This window comes from Leptodactylus fuscus, chromosome 7, assembly GCF_031893055.1.
Source record: "Leptodactylus fuscus isolate aLepFus1 chromosome 7, aLepFus1.hap2, whole genome shotgun sequence".
NCBI lineage: Eukaryota > Metazoa > Chordata > Amphibia > Anura > Leptodactylidae > Leptodactylus > Leptodactylus fuscus.
The window spans coordinates 21,201,318-21,227,698 of NC_134271.1; the positions used below are offsets into that span (position 1 = coordinate 21,201,318).

At 43.4% G+C, this 26,381-nt stretch overlaps 1 protein-coding gene across 2 annotated transcripts in view; it reads right to left on the minus strand.

The window, feature by feature from the left end:
* Positions 1-204: 204 nt before the first annotated feature.
* The window catches only part of CHID1 (chitinase domain containing 1), a 215,050-nt gene continuing 188,873 nt past the window's right edge, over positions 205-26,381 (minus strand). For both annotated transcript variants that reach the window (XM_075281312.1, XM_075281313.1), the window contains exons 11-13: positions 3,160-3,240; positions 2,714-2,756; positions 205-1,033 (exon numbers count right to left, since the gene is read on the minus strand). In XM_075281312.1, the coding sequence (XP_075137413.1) occupies positions 935-1,033; positions 2,714-2,756; positions 3,160-3,240 (223 nt within the window). In that variant the 3' untranslated portion in view covers positions 205-934. The remainder of the gene's footprint in view (positions 1,034-2,713; positions 2,757-3,159; positions 3,241-26,381) is intronic.

Sequence of the window (26,381 nt, forward strand, 5' to 3'; positions counted from 1 at the left end):
CATATATATATATATATATATATATATATATATATATATATATATTAGACAGCACATACACGATAAGACACATATATACATAGACAACACATACACGATAAAACACAAATATACATAGACAACACATACACGATAAGACACATAGATATATAGAAGCACTTATACACAATAAGACACATATACGCCAGAAACCATTTACTCCCTTCTGATTTTAATTGTGCGGGTTGCGTTCCGGATTACAAGGACACCCCCAGTACAGATCAGTATTGTCCCTCCAAGTCTTTATTAAAAACTTTTACCCCAAAATTTGCAGCATTTGTGAATTAAACATAAGACAAGACACTCTCTATCTCTGTGAGGAGCCTGCTTACGGTGTTGCTGGTTTGCTCCATATTGATGGCTTATTTTCGTATAACTATTATTACCCTATAGTGTGTTCATTCATAGTCAGAAGCGAGAGGCCAAGGTAAGAATAAGGCAGACGTGAGAGCGAGTACAGCTTGTATAGGATAGTAGACTGACAGATGTCGGGGGTGCGGGGGATCCATTTACCAGTCCCGTCTATAATCGGAATAGCGCTGGAGATTATTACTCATATTGAATCTTAGATAAAAGCCTAAAGTTCAGCATTGACAGCAGGACGCCTAGTCTGTATATGAAGAGCAGTCTCTTATATAGCACTATGGGGCTGGACCGCTTTCAGACTTCAATTTAGGAAAAAAGAAGTCCTGTATTGTTCTGACCTTTTTGCAGTATTTGAAATACCATTAAACAGTGGAAAGTGCAGGCGGCTGACAGGAAAGTGAAGAAATAAGGAATGTGGTGCTAATGGAGGACCCATAGTATTGTATAGCACAGGTAGGAACCTTCCAGTTTCTGTGTCATTTGCGTCTCCTAGTAGAATCACGAAGTCTATTATCCAATGCATAGAAAATCATAAAAGGTCATAAAAATAGTCCAAGCCTTGTCCTAGCTCCCAGATCGAGATCCCCGTTCCCAGCTCTCTCGCAAGGTCCAGTCGTACCTGTATAGACTGATACATGGAAAAAGGAGACAGAATTAGAGGGAGAAACTGCCATTATAAGGGTTGTCGTGCCCATCATTATACAGACCATTTTTATGTATTTTGTGCCAGTAAAGGAGTTAATCTAGAAGATGCGGTGAGTGTCGACTTTCTATTTGGACTTCGGATAGGCTTTGTATGGGGGACTCAAGCAATAGATGTCCTGTCTGTCCCAGCTGTGATGTTGGGACTGTTGTTTTCTACAATTCTGCACCATCTTGGCACGTCTCCGCTTCTGCGCCCTGCTTACCACTTAATTACACAGTGGACAGAGCGAGGCGGGAATCTAGGAGGGCCAGGGATGCCCGATGCGTCAGATTTACAGAAAACCGCTGTGAGTTATACCACAAATCTGCACCAGTTCAGGGGAACCTACATGGACGAGAATTACTTAGAGGCGTTCAGTCATTTCTTGAATAAATTCCTCCAAGTTGTCTCGTTTTGCTCTGATTTTAATGTTCTCCTCTCCCCAGTACAAAAACATTCAGCAGCTTTTCCCTACAGGGTGTTTTTATCTCACAGAACTCAGCGGAGACTGAAACATATACGCAGATCTCTGCAAAACATCTGTATGGCGGCGCTCATTGTCTCCGAGGTAGAGCTGAATCAATGGGAAAACATCTTGAAAAATTTTTTTCTAATTGCATCCAGATCTGAAAGTGCCCGATGGTACCAGCCATGTGGACGAGGCCTTACAATACATTTCCCCCCCTTCATACAATTCATAGCTCTATTATACAGTTCTAATGAGTCTCTCCTGTAAAACACAATGCAAAACCATTAACATGCTATCCCCATGCCAAGAAGCGCAGCGCCATGAGGCTTCCTCCTCCAGGTACAACATTACAAGACCTAGTATAGAACGTAACATGCATTGAATGCTTGATCATACAGTATAGGGATGGATAAGGGGGAGTTCACACATACATTACAATGAAATATTTACCAAAATCCAATAGAGGATTTCTGTAATGTACTATGAGCAGCGCAGAAGTGTGAAAAAATACTAATACCGTACATCACAGCGGGTTAGCCGCAGACAGTTGACCCGCTGTGACCATGCCACGTGTGCCCCTGACCTTAATGTATTTTTTGGGTCCATGGTGTGTTCTTCAAAAACAGTCCTAGGACCATGGTGTTATATAGAGAAGCCCTGACCCGTACTGATAGGAGTAAAGTACTTTGGTTGTTACAGAAAGCTCCTATATAGCACCATCATCATTCTATGGCTCTATTCAGATGCAAAACAGCCATGGAAAATAAACATTTTTTCCTTGATGTTTCGATCAGACATCGATCCCTCATAGACTTGAGTCTATTTAGGGTTCCAAGAAATCGACAAGTGTACTAGGGGGTGCAACCTACTAAGACAACTATCTATGTCTGCACCGTGTGTGACGATAGATCATATTAAGGGTATAGCATTCGGCGCAGAGAGTTGAAGAGAACACCCTGGGACATTTATGATCACAGCGTTTGGAGGGTTAAAACTTGGTCACATGGGTTCCATGACTTAAGAATCTATTACTTTGCCGTCCCCTTCCTCTATATAACTACTGACAGACCCCCTTATATCGTACAGGGCAGTAATAGTCACACTACTGCCATCTTACAGGTAACCGGTGGACGATGGTCTTTTGCGTAGCTCACCTTCAGCGTGGGATAGAACACCGCATGTTTTCCTCCTTTATTCCTGCAAAAAAGAAACCGTCTTAAGAAACTGAATAATTCAGAGATTGGCGTCTGTCTATGGAAAGACATCCGCTTCTGCTGGGTTTGGTTAAACCTTACCAGGGGGCCCAGACCCCAGTTCTCTTTTACAATAAGCCTGGACAATCTGATGATGGATAAGAGTCATTTGTTCTACTTTGTCTGTCAATTTTCCCGACATGAAATACAATCAGCCTCTAAGCAGAGAAAATAACTAGAAATTATTGTCGAGTGTCGGATCGTTCAGCTTGATTTTGTTGGCAATGGCTGTCTCTACAGATTTTCTATCTTGACTTTATCCATTGTCCCTTCCCCTGTATGTCTTGATCTGATGGGGAAGGCTCATCCATCACAGACAGGACAGGACAACCTCATGCAGTGCTCACTTTTTATATTCCAGGTAATGTTCGGCAATGTGCTGGTCCCAGAGAATCTTCGGCTTATGTTCCTTCAGTATCTCGATGTACCTGCGGAGGAAACAAGAGTCGGTGTAAGTGCAGAGTCAGCTTCACGGAGGAAGATAGGAGATTTTTTGTACCTCATATATTCTGCATAAAATAGAAAGAATAGCCTCTGAAGCTCGGCGTTCGCTAGCGGTTGTACATTTCAAGAGAAATTAGCCGAGCGGTGAAAGGACGGCATTAAACTTTACCTCAAATACCACCCAATAATTAGCCGCCGCTATGCTTGATTAATGAATGTTTCCTTTTCTAATAGATGAAAGCTTAAGGGCTCCTTGAGATGAGCGCGGTACCTGCTTAGATTCGCTGAACAGCAGGCATGGCATTCAATTAGCCCTTATCTCAGCGCACGGAGATCACATCAGACATCAGACACGTATGATATTTAGGCCTCACAGTTAAATAATATGAGGTGGCCGCTGCTCATATGGATAGCAGAAGCGTTCAGTCACCGGGGTTGTGTTGTCATATTGATGCTTCTTCTAGGGTGTATTCACATTATGGTCCCTTCGGAGAGACATGCTAATGGCCTCAATGCTCAGGCTCATTACTGCTGTAGGTTCTGACATCATGGATCTAATATAGATTTATGTACGGTGCACACGTATCCACCGTTACTTTAGCTTGAACTTGGCTAAGTACCCCAATTTCTTGGAAACCAATTCACTATAATATGGTGACATGCTACCAAAACATGTGATGGATTGCCATAAAAACCACTGGGCGAGCGCACATAACATATTACATAGATTGTAAGCTCTTGCGGGCAGGGCCTTCTATATTATATCTACCTGTATATTTTGTATACTGTATGTAACCCCCAAATGTAAAGCACCATGGAATTAATGGTGCTATATAAATAAACAATAAGAATAATAATTACATGACATCATGTTAACTTGAAAAGCTGATCATCTTTGTAACATACATATCTGAATATGTCTATCCAAACAGGGACGTAGCTATAGGGAATCCAGAGGAAGCAGTCACTATGGGCCCTGGTCCATGGCCACATAAAATATGCCGCTTATCAAACCAGTATAAGGTAGGTAGAAGCCCATTACTGATTCTGCATTGAGGCCTAAGAGCTTCAAAGACACCTCTATATCCAAGAGGTAAGGTAAGGAAGGAAACCTTTGTACAACGTACTTGAGATGAGAATGTGAACAGTGGTTTGTTCAAGTACAGAGATACTACAATCTGGACATGTACTGCTAAATCCACAGAATATGCCATTAAAGGGATTGTCCCACAGTCACAAATTAATACCAATTTACAGATAAGAGTCTAGTCGCAAGAGGTCCAATCTCTGGAATTCCCACTTATCATGGCTCAATGGCTAACCGAGATACCATTGAGCTGTCCTCGACTTTCCCATAGAATGGAGTAGCACATAGGCAACTGTTTGGGGTCACAGGGCCGCACCTGCTCTCACGATGGGTAGGGACCCACCAGTGTGGATAGGTTGTTATTGTGGGCCAACCCCTTTAATGTCTAATAAATTACAGTCCTAGAAATGGAACCCACACCAGGTCTTGTGATCACCATTCGCTGATTTGCGCAATAGAGTTCAATGAAGCTTGGACATGGCACTAGAGTTACAGAAAGAGCATTCTGGGAGTTGGAGGTCCCCTGAATTGTAGCAGATGTCCATGACTTGTCCATTCCTGCGGTCTAATATGGTGTATGGCGCTGCAGAGATATACTGTCCTACACAAATAACACTGGCAAGCTGAGATGTGTGAGATGCTATAAATGGGGACCTGACTTATACATGTAATGAAAGAGCCATTTCTCAGATTTTGTCTGTAGATTTTTATATTTTTTTTTATCTAACCTTTCCCTCGGGACATATTTGATTTCTTTTTCACTTTGAAACAGCCTCTCAAATTGTCTTTGCAAAAGTAATTGAACATTCCCAAATGTCATTGTAAATCTCAAGTTTTCGAATGCAATATCTCACAATACAAATTTTGTGTTGCATCTGAGATCTGCTCGGGCCGCGGAATTCACCCAGAAATACATTCCTATACTAGATAAATCTAAATAATTGTCTGCGCTCACTTTTCCATTAAAGCTTCATCCGTCCTAGAAATGCCAGTACCGCCTGACCTTAAAAAGCCTCTGCCACAAACCCCCAAGATAAGAGAACGATATAAGACACGAGTTATCTTGGTCTTACAGATGCAGGTGACGTCCACTAATGGCAAGCAACATGGTGACCATAGGCCCTAAATATTATATAGGTTTGCTTTATAATACCTCCCCCTGTCACTATGAACAAAGGCCTCTTGGAAGGTCGAGCATGATGCTAAAGGGAGCAAACCTTTATTGGGTTATTTCACTGAAATTCTGCCTTCCTAACTACATCAGGGAAGACAGGCTTGCACATTCCAGTGAGCGCCCTCTATTGGTTTGCAACACTGAGGCAGCAGCTGACTTCCTAATTACATCATGGAAGACAGATTTGCATATTTTTCCCATGGTCCCTTGCGAAGTGGAGTGCTAAAGGCTTAATAAGTCTCAATACACCTATATGGTGGTCTCTCCCCAAGGAGTGACAATATCCCCTTAAGATTGGGAAAGTGAATACAAGGACATTCCTAGTAGGGTTGCAGCAAAGTGACCAAGTGTCTTAGTTATAGCCCTCCTTGTCTTGTGTCTGACTCTTAAGACAAGGGGCTGCAGCAGAAGCCGTTCCTTCTTACTTTCACCTAAAGTTCACGTTCTCTTTTTTTGGGGCACAGGTAGGTAAAGTAACAAATACTAGACACTCCCCTCTCTGTTTGGCCGGGGATCCACCTCTTTTGGAGTTCCCTGATCATACACAAAATGCTGTAGACTAGCAAACGGCAAGGACAATTCCTTATTTTTAAAGTTTAGTATTCCTTTAAGAGACAGAATAAAGAAGTAGATACTCACACAGCCATATAAAATATGTAACACATAGAAGCAGCAAGTCTCAGACTGTTACAACTAACAAAAAGAAAAGGGAACTCAAAAGAACAGAAAGTATTGTGGCTTAGTGGTTAGTACTGCCGTCCTGCGGTGCCGGGGTCCTGAGGTCCTATCCAAGAGCACATCAGAGGTTTGATGTTCTCCCTGTATTTTTGTGGGTTTCCTCTCACGCTTTAGAATACGATCACATATGGTTGGGTTCATAGGTTATGACATTGATCCTAGAATGTGTACAGTATGTCTAAGAACGTCCCATCAAAGTGAGAGACTCTTACATGGATGGCACCAATCCTTTAGCAAGTAGTGTAACTGTGTATGAATCGGACGCCCGGTCAAGGATTTAGGAGGCCTGACTGGTTTTAGGACTGTAATATGGCAAAATGTAATAACTGAGGCGTCCAATGTAGTAAGTAAGCTAATCAAATAATGTCAAATCTCCCAATGTGTAGGATATAGAGCCGTGACGTATGCAACTGGACGCATATGTCATCTGTTCACTAAAAAACATACAGACGTAATACTGCCAAGTGAGCTTTTGCCATTTCTGCACTCCGCTCCTTGCTTAGCACGGCCACTTTACACGCAAAGTGAATGGCAGTCATACCTTGCAATATGCGTAAGTACAAAATAAGCATTCATTTCACGGCGGCTACTTCTGTATATCACAGGGTGCGTTATAAGCTCTTGGAGAAAGACAGAAATACAAGAAAAACTGTATGATCCATATCTGTACCATATCTCATGAGGAGGCTGGTGTACCTTAAAACACGTTATATACCTATACGTATACCTAATACAGCACGATCTTCACCATACTTGCCAAATTGGGTTAATGCAATGAAGCAGTGAAAAGCTACCAAAATGGATCATATTACTTTTGGTCTCCTCATCCGTGGTCTAAGTTTAAACTTCTCAGAAAACCAATTCAGGACAATATTGCAACATTGTAACAAAATTCTTTATAGGCAGTTCACAAAACAATAACTGGGTGACAAGATCATATTGTCTTGAAGAGCTAGTCTTTTGGTGATATACAGGGTGGCCATAATATAACCTCAGGTGTTTGGAGTTATGTGCAGGCAGACTGACCCAATGGACGGAATTGCCTGAAAATTTGTATGTGTGCTAATCAAGGCATGGGGAAACGGACGGCATGAAAGAAAGAAAAAAAAAAAAACAACAACCTAAAAATCATCACCAACTGCTTCCTCGTGACAATGACACCCGCATCACATTTGCATTAAAGGGGCTCTATGAGCAAAATCATGCTGATAGAGCCCCACATATGCGTGAATAGCCTTTAAAAAGGCTATTCAGGCACCGTAAAAGTTATATTAAACTACCCCGCTCGCGAACTGACACTGATCAAAAAAAATGGCCTGGGTGCCTGCGCAGTAGCCGTAGTAGAAGCCGAATGCTACTGCGCACGTGCCCAGGCCATTTTTTTATATCAGTGTCAGTTTGCTAGGAGGAGGACGGGACCAGAGGACGTCGGAGGAAGAGGAGGTGTGGATGAAGAAGAAGACACACCCTGAATGCCCGCCCAGCATGCACGATGCGTAAGTAGCGCACATTCTTTTTTAGGTTATTATTTTAAAACTGGGGGGTAGTTTAATATAACATTTACGGTGCCTGAATGGCCTTTTTAAAGGCTATTCGCGCATATGTGGGGCTCTATCAGTATGATTTTGCTGATAGAGCCCCTTTAATGTTTCTGGCCAGAGTGGAAGTGGATACCAATTGGCCATGGAATATCCTGTGGAGCGACGAAGCGCATTTTTACCTGAATGGAACGGTCAACACACAGAACTGTCGCACCGAAAACCCACGTGCGCTCGAGGGGGTTCCGTTGCATTCGCCCAAGGTAACCGTTTGGTGTAGGTTCACCTCATCGTTCATGATCGGACCGTTCTTTTTCGAAGATTTGGGCCCAACTGGGGTTGCCACCTGTTCCGTCACAGCAGCGAGGTACCGGATAATGCTGGAAACAGTGGTCGTTCCCCAACTCCAACAGCGGCAGTCTCTGCAGACAATCACCTTCATGCAGGATGGAGCTCCTCCTCACATCGCAAATCCTGTGAAGAACGCTCTTCGTGGACATTTTCCCGATGACAGGATTTTGAGCCACTCATTCCCTACAGCGTGGCCACCGCACTCTCCAGATTTCACTCCTTGTGATTTCTGGTTGTGGGGACACTTGAAGGAGCGTGTTTATCGGGGGAATGTCGAAACCCTGCCTGACCTCAAAGACCGCATCACTTTGGAAGTGTGCAGCATCTCACCAGAGACGTTACACACAAGCGTCAAGCACGTTCTGCATAGGATGACCATGCTCACCATGCATGATGGCGGCCACATTGAACAGTCATGCTAATCGGTGGTCCAAATGGGACATCCCCAAGTATCGACAGACGGGTTTTGTGCCATGTACTCACTGTACAGTGCCACATTATCCCCTGGTGGGGAGTTTTCGTATTAATTTTTTTTTTTTTCATGCCGTCCGTTTCAGGCAATTCCACCCATTGGGTCAGCCTGCACATGACTCCAAACACCTGAGGTTATATTATAGCCACCAGGTACATACCTGATCATGTCCAGGCAAGATGAAAGATATGGAGGGACTGTATGTTTCGGAGTGTTTTAGTGCACATTATAAACCCCACCATGTGTCTTTTCTGCACTTCCAAGCCAATATAACTAGTGTGTATACTCTATGTTGGAAGGTTTTATTGGCAAATACCCTGAGCGTACAGTATAAGTGTAGACTTCTGCTCGGTTATATTCAGGGCATATAGGATGAGACAACACACAGAACATTGCCAGATGCTAACACACAAATATAGCTGCGGTAAGGAGGACTAATCTGGAATATGCATCTCCAGGATTTGATGGCAGTAAACTGGAGAACAATCTGATAACTCCTGGCAATATACAGTAGACTGACGTTACTGCGAAGCTATAAATGTGAGAACGGAGCCGCCGCGTGACACCGCTTGGCAATTGTGGACATATTTAAAATTACTTTGCAATTTTTGAGCTTTTTGTGACGTCTGGAGACCAAAAAAAACAAAACAAAAATTGTTTTGGAGGATTTTGCAGGCAGCCTTCTGATTCGGTGATGAGACTGAACGCAATAAAAGGTTATTAATGGTGACGGTGAGAGGAGCCCGGGCCTTGTAATGAATCAGGATTTTGCAGCCACAATGAAAACAAACCTCTTTTGTGGAAGAAAGATTTTTTTTTTTTCCTCCTAATATCAGACGCGCATAAAAACTGCAAATGGAAGTAAAATTGGCTTTGCAGGGATCTAGCGGGAACGGAGGGGAAGGGTTTCATTCCATTTCAATTCTATTCTGTCGTTTTATAAAACCGCCAGCAAATGATACGTCTCTGTGCCAAGAGATTATAAGTGTTGCCATATAGCTCTGTCCAGACCTCACGCTCTGGTGTGAGAAGGAGAGCGCGGATTAGGCGATGTTTGCATACCTGGTCATCCGTGTCATAGTTTGCTCAGATTATCCTATTGATGGATACAATGTACTCCAACCTCCTCCATAGTGCTGGTATTAAACGTGTGCAAACAATAAGAGCAGTCCTAGGAATATACATTGTAAGAGTATATCATAAGCGTAATACGATAACGATGGCCACCAGAAGTACATAAAAAGCCTGCAGCGTACTGAGAGGCCGCTCCAGATGAAATCCTGAACGTTCTGGCACCGGGCAATGACTGACAGCACATATCACCGGATCAGACTGTCTGACTTAATGACCTTATGGAAGCTGGCAGTACATTAGTCTGCAGGCGCAGAAGCCTTTAGAAGTATATTTATTAAATGCTATGCGAAACCCTCACACTGCGTCGTAATAAGGACAAGCGCAGGATAATGTAGTTGAAATAATGAGCAGAAGTTCTTGTAACAACTCCCAGATCGCCCCTGCTGTCAGCCCCTAAGTGCTCGCTTCAGCACTGGCACTCGTAATGGCAGAAGAGTCCAGGAATCTCCCACTGCGGCATGGACGATGGATGTTTACAAGGAGAATGAAACATTTTTTGGACACCGAGTGGAAAAGCCTGATCCTGCTCGCAGCAAAAGAATCCAGACGTAAGATCCAGTGTGTTATGTAAATGGGCTTAATATAGTGGAACCAGTGTCGTCTCATTATAAGAGACATGTGACTGCCCGATATCTAAGCCAATTTCCAATATTTAGCATCTGTTTCAAGTCTAGACATCGGAGTAACGGCACCTACGACATGTAACCGAAGGAGTACAAACGTCATCAGTCACAACCCAAGTATCGGAAAGTGGATAAATGCCTGTCCATATGTTCCTTGGGGCTCATAGTATTGCTTCACACCATATTGTGGGGATATAATAAGAGACGTAACTACACGATGCTAAATCTGTAACATTGGCCCCCTTCAGTCTCCAGGGCCCGGTAGTAACTGCACCCCCTATCGTTACACCCCTGGCTATAATATCACATCCATACAAACTCCATTGGATCTTTTATGTCAAAGGTATTATAGCAACATATGCATATTGTATAGCAGACAGAAGGCAAGTGCACAAGTATCATGGTCACAGGAGATGCAACTGGGTAAAGGGACCCCCCAAATTCCCAGGCAAGCGACACTTTCAAATGTACCCATGACCACTGGCTCGCATCCCACCACTTACTCTGGTTCTGTATGTCAGAGACTACTGTAGACTTGTGGCCTACTAGATATGTATGAGGAGCATGCGGGGACACCGTGGCCTGTGATGTAGGGGGACAGAAAACATAAGGAAGAACACCCCGACACTCGTCATGGGGGACATGATAAGGGCAGTTTCATGGATTTTTTTGGGATTCATGGGAACATACCATATGAATAGTGAAAGAAGGGAGTGCACATACTGCTAACATTATCATATAGGGGATCGAAAGAACTGTGTTGTGGTAAATGGGTAGACATTACTACTACATGAGGCCGCAAGGGAGACATCACTATTGTAGTAGGGCACAAAGAGGGACATTACTACTGTATTTGGCAAGAAGGAAGACAGGGGCACAAAGAAAGATACTGTTGCAAAGGAAGGAGGAATTGATACTGTGAGGGAGTTTTACTACAGTATGGGGGCACTTTACTGTGAGAGGTACTCGGAGTAGCCCAACTACAGTGTCAGGAGTATTCTTAATCAGTGGGGGTAGAGGCAGCATTATCGGGGCACACACACACACACACACACATATATATATATGTATATATATATATAGTGTGGTCCTAGCAATACTACTAAGAGCAATATTCTAGTGAGTGTAGATCCAAAATTTAGTATGGGGTGCATAAGACTCGGATATTTGTAATATAGCCACAATGTATTGTATAAGGAGTTCACATGCTCAGAAAGCCGAATGCTGCTTCTGACCCGTAAGACCAATGTTTAGGTGAGGTCTCTGCCATCCTATATTGGACACAGCGAATGTACAGCTTACTACAGAGACATGAAAAGAGGGACCCACAGAACAGGGGCCAGGAGAGATGACAGCTCTTATTAAGAGGCCTCATAATTCCACCCCGCCACCTCGTGAACTCCACTAATTGGCTGCCGCAGTTTTGCTGCCATCGAAAATGTATTTTACTGTAATTATGTAATCAGCGGATGGAACAGGAACTAATATCCTCCATGACTTATGAAGCCCAAGTTATTACAGCAGCTAATGAACCTTTAAGGTCTGATTTATCGCTGTGGTGAGCAGGGCCGGACGATCAAGGGGGCTGCGAGTCCGGGATATAGGAAGGAGATGTATGGAAGTCACATGGCATGACAAGACGCTGCTCAACCCCCCGTATCCTGCACACCGGCCTCGTAAGAGAAAAGCAAGATATTACAACATGCTATAAAGTATCAGGCAAGCATCAGACCGAGTTATCTTTAGTACATTTGCAAAAAGGACAAAAATGGAGGATCTGCTAAAGATCGATGCGTAACCTATAACCGCAGTAGTCAATTCAGGTGCGGTCTCTAAAACTTACTAGGATTATAGGACCTGTCCGTTTTCTTGTGATGTCTGTATTAAAAAAATACTATTTTAGTCCATATTACATATTTATTTGGGAACAGTTTTTCTTTCACTACGGGCTGCAATGTCCCTCTGTTATTCTTCTTGGAATAATTGAGGGACAAGTAAGTAGTGGAATAAGTAGTGGTTGCTACAGCCGCTCCCTCTATGGCCATGCCCCTGCATTATCCTCTTCAGTGCCCTACACTAATAGGGATCCTGAATGTAACCCATTTATTGCCCTGACCCACCAGCAACACTAAAATAACCTTTTCTCTGTCCTAGACAACACAGAATATTGACACTAACACCTTCAGTGCCCTAAGACACTTAAGATTAGACATTACTTTTGACCACTTCACAGGCCCAAATCACAATAATTTACCTTTTTTACCGCCCTAGATAACCAAGGATGCTGACACTTTTACTGCCATAGGCCACCAGGTATTCTGGCATGAACCCCCTACTCCCTCAGATCTGGACCATCAGGGATACGATTTCCCTGGAGGCTACATAACGTTTTTTATATGACTGCTTTATAATAGACACCAAACAGACACCGTCTAATGTTATTTTGTCCTCAGTTCATTAAACATTCAATTCCTTTATTGTACAGGATATGAGGATTCCGGATATATGTATATCACTAAAAGCTGAAGAGAGTCGCTCAGAAAATGGTAGAGTCTTTTCTTGGCTGAGGATACCGTAGAATAGCCAGTAATGTACCTCCAGTTATACAGCAACTATCATACGTGAATAGTACCGGCTAATATAAGAAACATTGTAATATATCTTATTTAAGAAATATGTTTTCTTCTCCACTTTTCAGGCAAAGTTACTTTTTACATAGTAGTCTATTAAAAAGGGAAGGGGGAGGGGAGGGCAAGACTGCTACAAAAGACACTCAAATAATTGCTGCTGTTACACTCTACTATTTCGTGCTCTTTGATAACTGCTAGGTTTGTAGATAAGAAGCTACAAGTGCACAGAATGAGGCAAAATATCAATTAACCTTTTGGCAATAACGTTCTACTCAGTGGCGTAACTAGGAATGGTGGGGCCCCGTGGCGAACTTTTGACATGGGGCCCCCCCTCCCTTCCTGACCGACATCGAAGACCTTGACCGACCGACCCCCCCCCCCCTCCCACGCCGCATTCCTGCGCGCTCTATTATGTCCCTCAGTGGCCCCTGCACACAGTATTACACCCCATTGTGGCCCCTGCGCACGGGATTATGCCCCATAATGAACACCCATGAACAATTATTATACTCTGGGGAGTCTTCAGACCCCAGAGTATAACAATCGGGGAGCCTGAGGGGAGATACAGACATAAAAAAAAAGTTACTTACCTGTCTCCGGCTCCACTGCAGTCTTTGGTTGTGTTGGCTATCTTTAATAATGCATGGATGTCACATGACATTTCATGCCCTCCCTCCATCTGCCCCCAGTTTCATGACCTCCCTCCATCTACCCCCATTTTCATGTCCTCCCCTCCATCTCTGCCCCTAGGTTATGGTTGCTCCTCAATTGCTCCACACCACACATACATACACACTCGCACACAGAAATACATTCTCCATTCTGTATCTCACAACCCCCTCCCCTTCAGTACAATACAATACAATACACAGAGCGCCCCCTGACTACTATTAGACAGTCATTAGTAACAGCAATTGCAGGAAAGTCTGAATACAAACAATGTGTAGAGTACTGATCCATCTACTGACACTGACCTCCCCCTCTTCCTAATACACAGATCTCAGGACACTGTCCCCTCCTCATACACAGATATCAGGACACTGTCCTCTCCCCTCCTCCACACCACACATATTAACACACTCACACACAGACACACACACTCTCCATTCTCCATCTCACATTAATCCCTCCCCCTCAGTACCTAGGACATCTCTCCTTCTCTTCTTCACTTGCAGGACTGTACGGGCTGAAAAGACACGCCTACCTAGTCATGTGACAGCTGACGTCACACAAGGTCCTTCATCCACAGGTCCTACAAGCTTTCCCCCAATCTTATCGTAGTTACAACAGTTTGTCTGTGATAAGAGTGGGGGTAGCAGGGGTAGCTGTCGCCGGGCTCCTAATGTCCCGGGCCCTCCAACAACACGCTCATTATATGGCGTCCCAGCAAGCTGCCAAGATGCCAAAACAATCACAGGCATGGCACGAGGAACAAGTTCAGCGGCAAGCAGCTTATGAGCTGCCGAAACACTGGAACAGGCAAACCATCGACGGCAGCAATTTGCTGAATATAGGTGGGTCATCGATGCCAACAACACGCAGATGAAGTCATGGGCAGAGACACACACACAAACGACATACAAAATACACAAGTGCAAAACTGGGCAATTCCTATAGGGCCACTACACAAACTAAGAATTAAATATACCTGTGTGAAGCCGGGTCCACCTGCTAGTAAGATATATATCAAAGTCTCTTATATTAAAATGCAATATATATATATTTTTTTTTAAATGTAGATTGTGAGCCTTACATAGAGCTCACAATGTACAATTTTTTTTCCCTATCAGTATGTCTTTTTGGAACATGGGATGGAAATCCATGCAAACACGGGAGAACATACAAACTCCTTGCAGACGGGTTTTTTTGCCCTTGGCGGGATTTGAACACCAGGACTCCAGCGCTGCAAGGCTGCAGTGCTAACCACTGAGCCACCGTGTAGCCCCTAAAACGCAATATTTGTCTATGAAACGTTGTTCATAACTGGAGGTATGCTATAAGAGATTCCAAGTGATTGGAAAAAAAAAAAAATTGACTGCTTTTTTGCCAGAAACAGCACTACCTTTGCCCATGGACAGTGTTTGGTATTGCAGCTTAGCAAAATTCAATTGAAAAGCCCTATACCACAGTATCAGACACAGCCACAGGACACACGTGGCACTGTTTCTGGAAGATAAGCAAGCAGACTTTGTTCCTACTGTATTTTCCGGTGTAGGTTGTAAATGGCATGGCATGTAGAGGACTGCCAGAGATTCTGCGGGGAGCTATAAGTCAAGTCATTGCTATTCTGTGGTTCTACCGCTATGGTATTAACACCTTAGTAACTAGGAGCGTCCAATAACGTCTCACCAATATATTACAGTGTTTTCAGACTCTGTACAAGGCAATGCCGGGAGCTGTGGGCTGTGGCCGAGGCTGATTCAATTTGAGGAGCTGAGAACATTGATCTCCACTTCATTAAGTCGTCTCTTCAAACATTTCAGGCCATGGTAATAAATCTCAGCTCAGATTAAAATCAATGTTTATTGAAAGTGCCTCTTATCACTCCTCCAAGCTGAGATGACTCCTGGACTCCTTCGCTGCCAGGTAGGTAAGACTGCATTCACTTAAAATTCTCCAGTGATCCCTTTTGCTTTTCATGTGTCCTCCTTGTGAAGATTGCGCTCCTTATTATCTCATCATAATACATATTACTGCGGTAGTTCATCTCATGACACGCACTACATGGCCTACATGCCAATTACTGAGGAGTCTGCATCACAAGAGAGTATACAGCGGGAAGGATTGTCATGGCTGCCTCTAATACCTCGCTTCATGTACCAAGATTCATCCGATATGTTGTTCGCTGCCACGTTGTAGGGTACATCTGATAATATGGCATGGATATCTATAAAGAAATGCTAAATCTAGATATGAATAATAAAAAATAAGAGAGAACTATACAGTCAGTGTGTAGCAGATTCTGCACAATCCTGACATAATCTTGTAGAAATTCTACACAAGACACAGGGATTAAAGGGTTATCCACTTTCTAATATTGACAATCCATTCTTAGGTTAGGCCATCAATATTAGATCTGTGAGGGTCCAACATCTGGGACCACATGCTCAGGGACAACGTGGCTCTTGGTAATGTTTAGGTACTGCAGCAGTGCTCTATAGACTTCAATGGGACAGTGCTGCAGTACCGAAAGCGGCCACTAAAAACTGTACCGAGAATGAGGAGTGCGGATCCCAGTATGTAAATATTAGTGCTGATCTACGGGGGTCCCAGGTGTCAGACCCATATAGAGATAATATTGATGGCCTATTTTAAGGATAGGTATCAATATTAGAAAGTGGATAACCCCTATAACCTGTAGATAAGGGAGAGGGGAAGGCTGCTGCTCCAGTCAGTTGTCTTAAAGGGGTATTCCCACGTCGCATACTCACCAGTCTTCACTGCTGTAAAATCTTCTTTCTTCCTGGTTTCTTGCATCATTTGGTGGGTGGGGTTTCATATGCAACCTGCCATTTAGCTCCGCCCCAATAGAAAGGAGGATATGAATGAAAAACATTCTGGGATACTGGGATACTTGAATAGTAGGGTCTGCACATACTCCGCATCCAATGCTGTAACTTCCACCGCTTGGAGACTACCACATCAGCTCAGCCGTTCAGGATCTGGGTGCCGAAATCCCACAGATCACATAGATGACCTATCCAGTATGAAAAATCTTATCCTACCCCTTTAAAATAGATATGTCTCTCTAGATAGGGCGGCAGTCCCACAGGAGAGGCTGTATGGGGCACAAAGTGCCTGTCACAGACGCGAATACAAGTTACTCCTGATCCGCAGAGAAGAGGTTGTGGGGTGGTCACAGTGTGTTAAGTGATATACAACACAATGAAATGAGGGCTGCAACTTTACCAAAATAGCCACCATCTTCTTGGAATATTCTATGCACATTTTGTTTTGATAGTCTGGGACATTCCCCCCCAGTCACAGCTGATTCAGTCCATGGCAGGGATAAGGTCTCAGACTCCCGAAGCACAATGTGCTATCTGCCATCTCACCTGGATATACCGCTATACTACGCCTGTAAAGAAGAATACGACAAAGGTTCTTAGGCAGAGAAAATCCTCCCAGAGATAAAAGTTCCACCAGTGGTTTAAGTTTAAGACTCTGCAGGTCATAAAAATAATGAAATATTTGATGCAAAATTCGTCAAAGTGCTGCAGTAATATACACGCATATTGTCTATGATCTTTTTTTAGCTACCGTTTTAATTTGCCACAGTCTTTGTCCATTACAAATAAACCACTTAGCGGTAGTTATAAGATAATGTAGTTCAGGACTAGTCACAAATTAAATCTGTCACAAGCGATCTCCGAGCGCCCCTGCCCTTGGCGATTATGTCTATTGCACATCTTGATATCAGAGAGACAAAGTAGCCTCCGCTATAATTCACCTGACCCCTAAACACAGTGAATTAGTCACACATTGGCATTGGCTTCTCTCAGATTATAGCTTAATTAATCCTTCCCTTTATCTGCCTGGCACATTTTAATTACCTACACCCTGACTTCAGTCTATGGGGCTCTGCCTATGTTACTCCGATGATTCATCCTGCAACCGGAATATAGAGAATATTACCACAAAGAGGATGAGATCACCGTGGCCAATTCATCATAAACCTGTCACCAGAAACGGCCCTCCCTTTAGTTTTAAGTGTATTTCCATAAAAATTCAGAGATTCTTAGACTAAATGTATTACTATGTTTGAAAAATGTCAGTGATAGCGAGCGCGGTCTTCTACGGGAATGTATTTTTTCTGATAGGTATAATTTCTGATATTTTTTAGTCAGATGTTCACATGGCGTAATTTGGTGCTGTTTTTGAGTCAGATTCTGCCTCAAATTGAGTAGAAAATTTTGTGCCTCCCATTGTATTCAATTTCCACTTCCGGAAAAATTGAAATGACATAAGACAGGTTCGGGGTCAACAATGAGTCCGCATCAACTTTTTGTGTAATTAAGTCGTAAAGGGAACTAAACTTTCTAACAACTTCTGATTGTGTGGCCTTGATAAATTTTGCTAACAAATTTTGGCTTCTTTTGTGAAATCCTGCTTTTCTTTACTTTGCCTTGCTTCTCTATAGGGAGCTGCACCCTGCCCTGCACTCTATATGGTATGCAAAGGATATAAGGGTGGGGGAGGTCGCTTCAAACTGTTAGATATAAGCATTATAAAACCTAGAACCTTGTTCTGGTGTCATAGAATAGAGGAAGTTCTTGCAGTTCTATCTGTATACTATCCGGAGATATTATCAGTTAAAAAAACTCAACCACAGGTTTCAATTTTAAAACTTCCAACAACCGACAGACCCCGTTATAGTCACTGAGGTCCGTAGGGCTCTGTATGTAACCGCAGATTTATTATAACTTGCTCTAGTAAATCTTTGTTCTATATCTAGAAGAAATTCAACGGCAAAGTTAGCGAGAAGTCAGAGGACAGCGAATAACAATGTCCTGCCATTAGTAGGGACGGTAAAGTGATACCTATTATTCAGGTCATGTTCTATGGCTGAGGTTGGGTTAAACAAATCACCAGATGATGCCATCTCTGACCAGTGACTGACAGCCCCCCATGTAAAACTCTATATACAGAGATAGCTGTCAATCTTGAGAGCAGTTGACTAGACACTTGTTTTCTGAGGATGCTTTTTTTCCCCCTTATATAATGGGTATAAGGGTATAAGGCACTGCCAGATAAGATAATCCTTTAATAGTCCCACCATGCGGAAATTCAGTGTGTTACACCAGCATAGATAATATAGTAATAATAATACAAGAAAGACACATACAAGCTCAGAAAAGATACTAGGAGTCATAGTAACTAAAAAGAAAGACGACTTCAGGATCATTTAGTTCTCTGTGAGGAGTGTCTTCGCTTAGCCTGATGTTGATTATATAGGCTGACTATGGTTGGGAGGAAGGATCTCCGATAGCTCCTTCTCACACTTGGGGTGAAGCAGTCAGTCACTGACAGTACTGCCCAGTGCTATCACGGTCTGATACATGAGACCGCTAGAGGCATCTTCTCTCCCTCAGGAAGAAAGGATGGGCATGTGGAGGTTCAGCATATTCGGACCTCCAGCCAGAGAGGCCACCATACAACACAGTGGGCCAGTTCCACTGCCAAGATTCTAACGACAATTACTTAATGTGTAAAATCAGATTAGCTAAATATTTGCAATTTTCTTTCATCAGCAGAGTAAACAGCACAACCACTATAGTAACAGAGTGTATAAACTAATAATACAACACAGGATAGAAAATTACCAAGCGACCATGATAAAGAAGACGTCACAGAATCCACAGCTTACTTTACAAAGTTATTTATTTGCTGGCTGGAGGATGGAAACAGCAAGACGAGGAGCGAGAGACAGAGGGAGAAGGTTTTCTCTCCAGCTTTTAATTAAAGTAAAAACGCACATACTCTTGCCCAAAAGGCTTCCCATGTTGGTGTGAGATCCGGCTCCTCTCCCATGCGATGGCTCTTATTAATTACCAGACATAATTACAGAAAGCTGAGAAGTCCTGCTTCAGAGAGTCGCTGAAAACTTAGCATGCCGCTCACTACACCTATAATATATATATTGTCCCCAAATTACACAGAACATGTAGTCAGGATGGTATATTCCATATAGGTAATGGTATATTCCATATAGGTAATGGTATATGCCATATATTATGTACGTCAAGGTCATATTTACCTATAGGAACAGTGAGCATGTGCCTACAGGTGTCCCGGGAGAACTGTGTCTGGAAGAGGGGAAATTTACAGATCACTCTATTAGGCAGTGTTTGTGAATATGTAAATTATTGTTATTTATATGTTAATTAGTTAATTATAGAGCTGTGGGACTGAAAGGAGGAGACCAGATAACTATTAGTAGGCTGCCACTGCAATATACTGTGTGAAGGTTACAGCTAGAGATGGGCGAAGCAGGGGAGTAACTTGAGGGCGTGCAGTCGCATCTGGGCCCAGGAGCCTTAGGGAGCCCATAGGCACTGGTATCACTAATTAGGTTGCCGTTATCAAGGCTCCAACCTGGCCCATGAGCCAAGGCGACCCCAGGTTATCCTCACTACACTGATTAAACTTCTCTCATCTCTTTTCTTATTTCCAGAAGCGTATGTACAGGGGATGTGCAGATAACAGTCACAACAGGCCCTGAACCCTGCGATCCCCCTCCCACATAAAATTTACCACCATTCTGAATTACACGATATAAGAATGGGGCCCAATTAGAAATTTTCCACTGGAGCGAACTTCTCAAGATTCATTTACTTTCAGGGTCGGGTTCAGGACTAAGATTTATTTCAGTTTGAGTAATTTTAGTACAAACCAAACCTTAAATTGGCATCAAACATAATGTATAACACTCCAAGGGCTCCTGGGAACCCATCTATGCAATGTCTAAATCTGTAGGGCAAACAGCCAAAGTTACATCAAAGTGATGCGTATGTCTATAGAAAAACAAATGGTACGGTAAGCAGAGGATACCAAACCCCGAGTATAACCATTCACTGTGCTGATACTCGCTGTTATGAATTTAAAGAGGACCTTTCATCAGAGTGGGCACAGGCAGTTCCATATACTGCTGGAAAGCCGACAGCAGTATATGGAACTTTCCCGCTCTGTGCCCTGAGTAAAGCACTATCGGTCCCGGTACCGTAGCGCTTTACAGTCAGAAGGGCGTTTCTGACAGTCTGTCAGGTACATCCTTCTTCAAAGCAGTGCCTATAGCGCTGTACAGTGTGAACGGGAAGGAACGCCCCCTCCCTTCCTGATAATACTCGTCTATGGACGAACACTGTGAGCAGAGGGAGGGGCAAAATGCATTAAAATGTTGGATTAAAATTGTGGCTCAAAGTAAGCCAACTAAAAGACGGTACAAACCTACACTAGACTATCGAGGAGTGGTCTTTCCAACAGTGAATTCACCCAAAATAGTCTTGGATTGGCTGCGATATAGCAGAGGCAAATGATGTGAGTGTTACAATACTGGTGATACAGCTGTAATCCAATAGCCAGGAAAGACAGCAGATGCCGTGAAGTAGGAGACTTGGTCGATGGGGCTAGTACACAGAGTGGGTAGTCGGACGTAGTCAGGGGTCAGTACACAGATCGGATAATCAGACAGAGCCAGGGGTCAGTACACAGAGCGGGTATTCAGACGTAGTCAGGGGTTGGTACACAGAGCGGGTAAGCAGAGGAAGCCAAGGTAATCTGAGCAAGATAAACCTCAGAACTAGAGGACCGGGAATAAACACACAGCTTCTGACAGTGAGCCAGAATCAGGCAAAGGTCGGTACAAGAAACAATAGGGCAGAGAGGACATCAATGTCCAGCACAACCCAGGGCCAGAACTGCCAAATCACGAGCGCCAAGCAGAAGTTCAAAGCCCAAGTTGGGGAGAAACATGAAGACGGCAAAGAGAAAATAACAATAGGTTGACCAATAGTAGGGACTGAATACTGATATCTATATTCAGGCAGTGATCTAGGGGTGAAGCTGGGCTAAACAAGTCATCAGATCCAAAAATCAACTCCAGTAAAGGAGAATGTGAGGGGGAGTAATGCAAAGTGGTGCTAAAGCGGAGGCAGATAACACTACACTTAGAGACCACAGCTACTTTCCTTTCCTTATACATAAGAGGTATTCTGTATTTCTGTATTCTCATTCTCTTTTTCTTCTGTCCAATTTCAAAACTGACATTGTGTTCAGGAGAAGAAATGAGAATGGGTACGTTGAATGGAGATCACATCAGTTCGGAGGTAATGGAGGGGATCCCTCATTCAGAGCTCGAGTCGATTACCCAGAGCAGAGAACGAATCCAAAAAAAAAGAAAAATCAAAAACACCTCTTGCTCCGGAGAACCCAGCTCTTCCTCTTCTCTACAGACAGCAATGGCGGAACTGCAGTGAAATAAACACTGGCCGGTGGGGAGCCCTGATATCGGGGAGATAGTGAAAAGCAGACACCCCCTTTAGTATGCCCAGGTGTCTTACAGAACTGCACAGGTCTCCACGTCCACTCCAGTCCTTTCTTATTACAGAGTGATATGATAACACACTCAGCTCAGTCCAATGTGGTAATAAAGCGGCTATGGCCAATCCCATGGATCAGCGGTTGCCATTGAATTTACTGTAACTTAGAAGTATGCCGCACTTAAGTTTATTCCTTCGCTCTTCATTATTATGTAGTTAATGAGGGTGAAACGTCCACCCAGAGGCGTCTTTTATAACCTTCCTTCAAGTGTCGATGCCGAGAAAAGAAAATCAAAACTCCACAGTGATCTATTTCTCAATTAATTATCTCGGTAAAATATTCCCCTTCTAATCCTAAGGGTTAATCAACTCTATTCCCCGCATCCATCAACCAATTTCTTTTTCTTATAAATCTTGCCTCCGGTCCTACTTACCAAATACTGTGCAGAAGTTTTGTAACCTGATGCTATGAAATTCCTGCTAAACCAACTCCATGGGAAGGAAAAATACCGCTACGAGGTGAGAACCATTAAGGCCCCGCGTAGAAGCTTTTTTTTTTTTTTTTTTTTTTTATTGCAGACTTTGCTGTGTTATTTAAGCCAAAGCCAGGACTGGATAATAAGAAATTCCTAGATATTTCCCATGACTTTTGAAGACATTCTTGACTTTGGCTCAAATGTGCGGGGCCTCAGTCTAAAAGGGATTTTTTACACCAGAGCGGCCTGAGTGTACAGGCCAAGTGGGCACCCATTTTTCAATGGAAAGCACTTGGATCACACTCAGATGAATTTGCGAGTCGTCCAAGTGCCTTCCGTGATTTATTAAGTTCTATGGGGAAATTTCGTCCCATTCTGATTCACTAGAATCTATAATTATAATATCGGAACGGAGCCTCAAATTCCTGCTCGGATGGGACACTCGGTCCTGTGCATGGGGCCTAAATCAGGTTCAGCACTGAAGTTTAGGGAATATGGACATTACCCCAGGATGAACAAAGTGCAGCTCTCACAAATGTATTGGTTGCACCGCCAGTATATAATAATACTGTAGGGGCAGACAACGTTGACTTACCTAGGAATCACCAGGGAACTTGGCTACATTTACAATTGGGATGTCAACATGAGGACAGGACATATATTAGGAAGTTGCGCCCTGTCCCGATTTTGCCTGTTCTTGGTCTGTATTAGGCACCAGCAAAGTTTCCTCCAGAAAGCGCAAACCAAACTACTAAAGCCCTGATCTTATAAAGAGGTCACTTTCTGTGAATCAAATTCTACAAAAATTTTGGAATTTTCACCCCCTATCTTTTGTCTATATGACCAATCTGAACATAAACCAATTCTGCATTACAAATGTATGAATATATTACTCCACCTGCATGGCCATACATAAAGCACTTCCCGATGTCTAACTTCTATCGGATGAATGGCCCACAGATTGTGACTTCGTTGGTCCGTGCCCTTCGCACACTGTGATGTGTCGCTGTGCTTAGATTTGGTATTTTAGGCAGTCTGTATCATGCGGCGTTTGTGCCCCATGCTTATTGTTTTCATCTGTTGTCCTGGCACTAGCAGGGGACATTTAGTGACTGGGCCTGCGTCCACACTAGATTATACAAGCCCCAAAAAGACTCATCACAATGTGGACCTAGCTGACTATCTGGGCATCGCTCTTCATGACATTGAACCGGCCTCATTGCCTTGGCATTGCTCTTTATCATATAACAAATGTGCCGCACTGTCTGGGTATAACATGTACAAAATAAAATCTTTATGTCTAAATTGTAAATTATCTTTTAGCGACAACATAAAATGAGTCCAAAGAACCGAGCCAAACTAAAACCTATAAAAAGATAGTACAATGTAACATAGTCCAACTCTACAATGAGATACTGTACCGCATAACCTACACAAGAACACGTATATACATTCATCTTCCCTGTTCCAGCCAAAAATGTTCTCCATCACATCTAAAGTAAAGCCGTGTGCAGAGATCCCGCACAGCAGAACACACCATCCCTTTGCTTCTGTATTATGGAGCTGTATCTTTTTTTTTTTATTATATGAGGAAACATAACAATATATCAGAACAATAGAAACCACATATAACAATGTATAAAACAATATATAAAACTAATGTACAATAACAACATCACACAGGCATAATAAAACAACACAAACCCAGATATAGCTAGGCCGGACGGACACAACAGCCGCAACACTTTCTAATCCCTCACACCAAATACACAAACCCCTAAATATCAGAATGATACTAGCCCTCCAGTCCATTACCACCAACAAATATACATAAACTTATACATGTATAATGGTGCTCTGTTTATACACATAAATATAGGAAAAAAAACAACCAAAAACTGTATCAATGTACCGTCACCCCCAACTAACACATAAACAGTGACGCCTGATCCATATCATTGTCTGTTCTCGATGTCCGGTGGACCAGGCTTATTAGGCAAATAGTATTCAGTGCCCCCTCATGTCATCCCTCCATCTACAAATAAGTATTTGGACACCTGTCTTCCGAGCGGCAATTACATCCTCAACCCTCCGGTGCTTTCCACAAGTCCTTGTATGACGGCTAGTGGTATTTTATTCCATTTGGCTCGGAGAAGACAGGTAAGTTCTTTCACCGATTTTGGACGGCTGCTGCACACCTTAGTTCGGCGATCCAACTCATCCCAGAGGTGCTCGATAGGGTTCAAGTCTGGGCTCTGGGCAGGTCAGTCCAGTCGGTTACCCTGAGTGTCACTGTACAAGCCATGGTAGACCTCACTACATGACAGCTGGCGTTGTCTTCCCGGAAGTAACATTGGTCCGACCCATAGAACCGCCATAATGTAGGAAGCACACTGTTATCTAAAATAGTGCAATAGGCGTCGGTGTCGAGTTCACCATGCACTGGGACCAAGGGTCCCAATCCATACCAGGAGAAACCCCCCAGACCTTAACTCCACCTCCGCAGAACTTTACTGGGTGTCCAAATACTTATTGTTAGTGTATAATATACACAACAGATGTCACAACAACAGAAAACGTATACAGCCACAAAAACTACCCAAACTATCCCAATACTTATCAAGGACCTCATTTCATTTATCTAACTTAAAACATTAAGCTACAGTGATAGCATCAGCCCACCACCAGGTTAGGAGAGGGCTAGGCTTCAGCACACTAAAGGGAACCCTCGAGAAGGAAGAAGAGACCCTCCCCATACCCAATTTCTCCCAGTTCCCAGGTCAACAAATATGTTCCTAGTCGGCTTCATTCGCACTGAAGAAACATTGGGGACTTTCAGGCCCCTGTTTTGCTGATCGCTGTGGTCAGACCCCCAGTGATGTGACACTTATCCTCTATCCTGTGCATAGGGAATCAATGCCTATAAAGAGGGAACGTCTTTAAGCTCTGCCCTGTTTGCAAAGCCCCACTTCCTCCAGTCCTCCACAAACTGAAGAGGAAACTGATCAGCAAGAAACGACTGTCAGAAAATCCCTCAGAGCAACTACACTCACCGGCCACTTTATTAGGTACACCTGTCCAACTGCTCGTTAACACTTAATTTCTAATCAGCCAATCACATGGCGGCAACTCAGTGCATTTAGGCATGTAGACATGGTCAAGACAATCTCCTGCAGTTCAAACCGAGCATCAGTATGGGGAAGAAAGGTGATTTGAGTGCCTTTGAACGTGGCATGGTTGTTGGTGCCAGAAGGGCTGGTCTGAGTATTTCAGAAACTGCTGATCTACTGGGATTTTCACGCACAACCATCTCTAGGGTTTACAGAGAATGGTCCGAAAAAGAAAAAACATCCAGTGAGCGGCAGTTCTGTGGGCGGAAATGCGTTGTTGATGCCAGAGGTCAGAGGAGAATGGCCAGACTGGTTTGAGCTGATAGAAAGGCAACAGTGACTCAAATAGCCACCCGTTACAACCAAGGTAGCCAGAAGAGCATCTCTGAACGCACAGTACATCGAACTTTGAGGCAGATGGGCTACAGCAGCAGAAGACCACACCGGGTGCCACTCCTTTCAGCTAAGAACAGGAAACTGAGGCTACAATTTGCACAAGCTCATCGAAATTGGACAATTGAAGATTGGAAAAACGTTGCCTGGTCTGATGAGTCTCGATTTCTGCTGCGACATTCGGATGGTAGGGTCAGAATTTGGCGTCAACAACATGAAAGCATGGATCCATCCTGCCTTGTATCAACGGTTCAGGCTGGTGGTGGTGGTGTCATGGTGTGGGGAATATTTTCTTGGCACTCTTTGGGCCCCTTGGTACCAATTGAGCATCGTTGCAACGCCAAAGCCTACCTGAGTATTG